Source organism: Rosa chinensis, chromosome 5 (genome assembly GCF_002994745.2).
Source record: "Rosa chinensis cultivar Old Blush chromosome 5, RchiOBHm-V2, whole genome shotgun sequence".
Lineage (NCBI taxonomy): Eukaryota > Viridiplantae > Streptophyta > Magnoliopsida > Rosales > Rosaceae > Rosa > Rosa chinensis.
The window spans coordinates 71,384,609-71,389,313 of NC_037092.1; the positions used below are offsets into that span (position 1 = coordinate 71,384,609).

The following is a 4,705-nucleotide window of genomic DNA, read 5'->3' on the forward strand; positions in this document are numbered from 1 at the left end:
ACAAATTTCATTTAGGTCTTGTCTAGTCATGCATTATGGAAGCTAGGAGTTGTTGACATTTCTTCCTAAATCTGATGGCCTTGTTTATTATTCTCAGCAGCCGCACAATTAAGGCATATATATCTGGTGGAGTTGGAAGAAGCTGTAGAGTGAGTTGGACTCATGCACTGAGCTTCACTGCTATTGTTCGTATTCATTGCTGGAGCTGGATTGGTGAGTACTGTGAGCTTCACTGTTGAATTTGTGGACTGCTATTAAATTTGTTTTGAAGCTTTAATTTGTTGAAATCTATTGTTCTATGCTTAATATATATCATGGTATCATTGAATTTGTTTAGGTGAAATGTGTAGGACTGGTTTGGTTCATATATACTACATCTGTAGTTAATGTTCTTATTGGAGAATTGTTTGGATGTTGTTTTAGCATAGCTTTTCCCAATGGAGAATATGATATGTGTTTGTTCATGAACCTCCTTTAATTTTTTTTTTTTTGCATTTTTGTTTTTGGATTTGCTTAGCCTAAATGTGTATCGATTTGTTTTTCTTCATATATTGTGGCATACTGTTCTGTCTTGTTATTGGATTTTCTTACCCTAAATGTATATCAATTTTTTTTTTCTATATATATTATGCTATTCTGTTGTCCTTGTTATTGAATTTGCTTAGCCTAAATATATGTCGATATTTTTTTTTCTCATTGCCTGATATTGGAGCATGTATATATGTAAATAAACTGCTGTCGGTGATTAAGAGTACCAGAGTTTGAATTGGTAGAGTTTATGGAACTTAGTGAATGCATGCAGGATATGTTATTGGGGTTTTGTTGCTCGATGATGTAGTTTTGGTTTGTGGTTTTTGTTTAATGTAGATGGATAGGTCATGGGTGCATGCTGATAGGAGATCTCATGAATATAAGTTAGGGGTGGCAGAGTTTTGTCAGTTTGCTTTGGGAAATGCTAGAGACCCTAACCGTATTTGTTGTCCTTGCACAAAGTGTGGAAATGTGAAAGATTTTTCTGCACAAGTGATAAAGGATCACTTGTTTGTAAATGGGATTGACACAGATTATGTGAAATGGACAGAACATGGGGAGGTTGTAGTGGAGTCGGGATCATATACGGATAGTGAAAGTCTTGAATCAGAGCCAATTGAATCTGACTCTGTACATGGTAACATGAGGGTAGATTATGAAGTAGAATTAGATAGTGATGTGGAGTTGGAAGGTGATGAGGATGAGGAGCTTTCGAGTGAGTGTAATGAATTCAAGAAATTTGTTGACGATGCCAACAAACCCTTGTACCCTGGTTGCAATAGGCACACCAAGATGAATGTGCTTGTGAGGCTTTACAACTTGAAAGCCAAGCATGGGATGAGTGATTCGGCTTACTTGGACTGGTTGATTGCCTTTGCTGAGTATCTGCCGGAAGGAAACGAGATACCTTCCTCTGTGTACGAAGCAAAGAAGAGTTTGAGTGCATTAGGAATGGATTACACCAAAATACATGCCTGCCCTAATGACTGTATTCTGTACAGAAGACAATATGCCGATGACACTATTTGTCCTACATGTGGTACATCTAGGTGGAAAATATGCAAAAACAAGAAAGAAAGAGAGGGAGTCCCTGCAAAAGTGTTATGGTATTTCCCTCCTATTCCTAGGTTCAAAAGAATGTTTCAATCAACTGAAACATCAAAGGCCTTAACTTGGCATGCCACCGAGACAAACAAGGATGGCTTAATTCGCCATCCTGCTGATTCTGCGGCTTGGAAGTTGGTAGATGAAAAATGGGCAGATTTTGGTAATGAGCCACGAAACCTACGACTTGCATTGTCAACGGATGGGTTCAATCCCTTTAGCTCCTTAAGCAGCAAGTATAGTTGTTGGCCCGTTATTTTGGTAACCTATAATCTACCTCCATGGTTGGTAATGAAGAGGAAACACATGATGCTTACCTTATTGATATCGGGCCCTAAACAACCAGGAAACGACATCGATGTTTACCTTGAACCATTAATAGATGACTTAAAGCTGCTATGGGAAGGGGTGAATGGAGTTTACGATGCCATCAAAAATGAAACTTTTACTCTTAGGGCTCTACTATTCTGGACAATCAATGATTTTCCAGCGTATAGTAACCTTTTAGGGAGTATAGTGAAAGGCTACAATGCATGTCCGATTTGCCTTGATAAAACAAAACCTACAAGGCTAGTTCACGGGGGAAAGATGGCCTACACCATTCATCAGCAATTTTTAGGAAGACACCATCCTTACCGAAAGCTAAGGGCTACTTTCAATAACCAGCCAGAACATGTAGCAGCTCCAGTGCCATTGACTGGAGAAGAATTGTTGAGCAGGGTGGAGGCTGAAGTTCCACATTGGCCGTTTGGAAAAAAAAAACCTGCTCCTGCTTATAGGGGGGCTGAGGATGAAACTAAGCCATGTTGGAAGAAGAAGTCGATATTCTTTGAGCTTGAATATTGGAAGTATCTCCCTGTTAGGCACTGCCTTGATGTCAAGCACATTGAAAAAAATGTGAGTGATAGTCTAATAGGGACGTTGTTGAACATTCCAGGAAAAACCAAAGACGGCTTGAAAACTCGTTTGGACTTGGCGGAAATGGGTATAAGATGTGGATTGCACCCAAATCTAGATGGTCTGAAAAAGAAGCGCTTGCCATTGGCAAGCTGGAACCTAACATTAGATGAAAAAAGATGTATGTGTGGATCATTTCATGGCATGAAGGTTCCTGAAAACTACTCTTCAAACATTTCAAACCTTCTTTCAATGGATGATTTGAGGCTGATTGGACTTAAATCCCATGATTGTCATGCGTTAATGCAACAGCTGCTCCCAATTGCTATCCGAGGGGTGTTGGAAAAACCGGTCAGGGTTGCAGTAATCAGGCTTTGCCGTTTTTTTAATGAAATTTGCAGCAAGACTATAGATGCTTCAAGGCTTCCCAAAATCCAAAGTGATCTGGTCGAAACTTTGTGTGAGCTTGAGAAGTACTTTCCGCCATCTTTCTTTGACATAATGATTCATTTAACAGTCCACTTGGTTAGAGAAGTTGAGCTATGTGGACCGGTTTGCTTCCGATGGATGTATCCTTTCGAAAGATATATGAAGGTCTGTAAGGGCTATGTTAGGAATAAAACGCATCCGGAAGGGTGAATTGCTGAGTGTTACATAGCTGAAGAGGCGCTTGAGTTTTTAGGTGAACTTTTCTTTGATGATAGGACTGTTGGCATCCCAAAAGAAAACATCACAGCTGACAAGCCTACCTCTGGTGCAACTGTTGAGTCTGTTTATGGCAAAGAATTTCAGCAAGCTCATCTCTGCGTGCTTCAAAACACTGAAGAATTTAGAAGCTACTTTTTGTAAGTTGATCACTATCTATGTTTTTTACAGTTTTGCTTATTTTCTTGTTCTAATGCTTATACACTAATACTTGATAAATATTTGTGTAGGGAACACACGGAACAGTTGAAGAGGGAGTTTCCCAAGAACAAAAAGAATAAAAAGTGGTTGGTGGACAAACAAAACATGACTTTTGCTCAGTGGGTGAAGGAGAGGGTAAGTAGTTTCCATTTAATGTAACTGTAATTTATAGACTGATAAAGCTTTTAATAATGCAGAACACAGTTGGTATAATGTTTTATTTTATTTTGTAGGTTGAATCAAAGGTTGCTGAACCAGGTTGTGATGTCCCTGAGATTGTGAGGTGGCTAGCAGATCAACCAAGCCATGAAGTCCCGAAGTTTAGTGGTTACCGAATAGGGGGAGTGCAATATAACACTAAGTTGCGCGATGATCTTAGGTCGACACAAAGCAGTGGGGTTTATTTGGTTGCTAAGACTCCTCAAGTAGCTAGTGCTAAGGATAAAAACCCTATTACTGAAGACATGAGCTTCTATGGGGTGATTACCGAAATATGGGAGCTTGACTATGGTCATTTTAGGGTTCCTATTTTTAAGTGTGATTGGGTAGAGAATGAGAAGGGTGTTAGAGAAGATGATCTTGGGTTCACTTTAGTTAATTTAAATAGGAAAGGTTATCTAAATGACTGTTTTGTTTTGGGAAAAAGTGTGCAGCAAATATTTTATGTTGAAGACCCTGTAGATCATAGGTGGGCAGTTGTGGTGAGAGTCCCAAAAAGAGATTACATTGATTCTATTCAGGAGGATGATGTTGGGGACACCATTCTTTCCCACCCCCCCATCGCAACTACAATGCCAGCTATTCAGTCACATGATAACTCTCAAGATGAGGAGCCAATGGGTTATAGGCGTGCAGGGAATGAGGATATAGTAGTTGAGGGAGAGTAGTTCATATAGTCGTATTGATGTAATTTATAATTGTCATGCCTAAAGGATACTTGGCTCACTAAATATGTTTTTAATGTTGGTTATTTTCTGTTTACATGATTGTACCAAGTGTTAAGTGTTTGTTATTTTAAATACTCTTATTTTTGCTTGGATATGTTTTAAGTGTTTGTTTATTTAATTACTGTTATTTTCTGCATTAATATTTGTAGTAATATATGTTAAAGTGTCTGTTATTTTAAACATTAGCAGATTTGTTTACTAATATGCAGCTTATATGTTTGTTATACAAGTTACTCATATATGTGGATTTGATGTACTAATGGGGCTAACATTTATGTAGATAATGGCTGCATCACAATCTGCTAGTGTATCAAAGAAGA

General features: G+C 38.5%; 1 protein-coding gene across 1 annotated transcript; it reads left to right on the forward strand.

Annotated features, from left to right (window-relative positions):
* Positions 1-867: 867 nt before the first annotated feature.
* LOC112163983 lies at positions 868-4,325 on the forward strand. Its single transcript, XM_024300234.1, has 4 exons — positions 868-3,167; positions 3,237-3,377; positions 3,468-3,573; positions 3,672-4,325. Exons 1-4 carry the CDS (start codon positions 868-870, stop codon positions 4,323-4,325), a joined length of 3,201 nt encoding a protein of 1,066 aa, XP_024156002.1.
* The last annotated feature ends 380 nt before the right edge of the window (positions 4,326-4,705 follow it).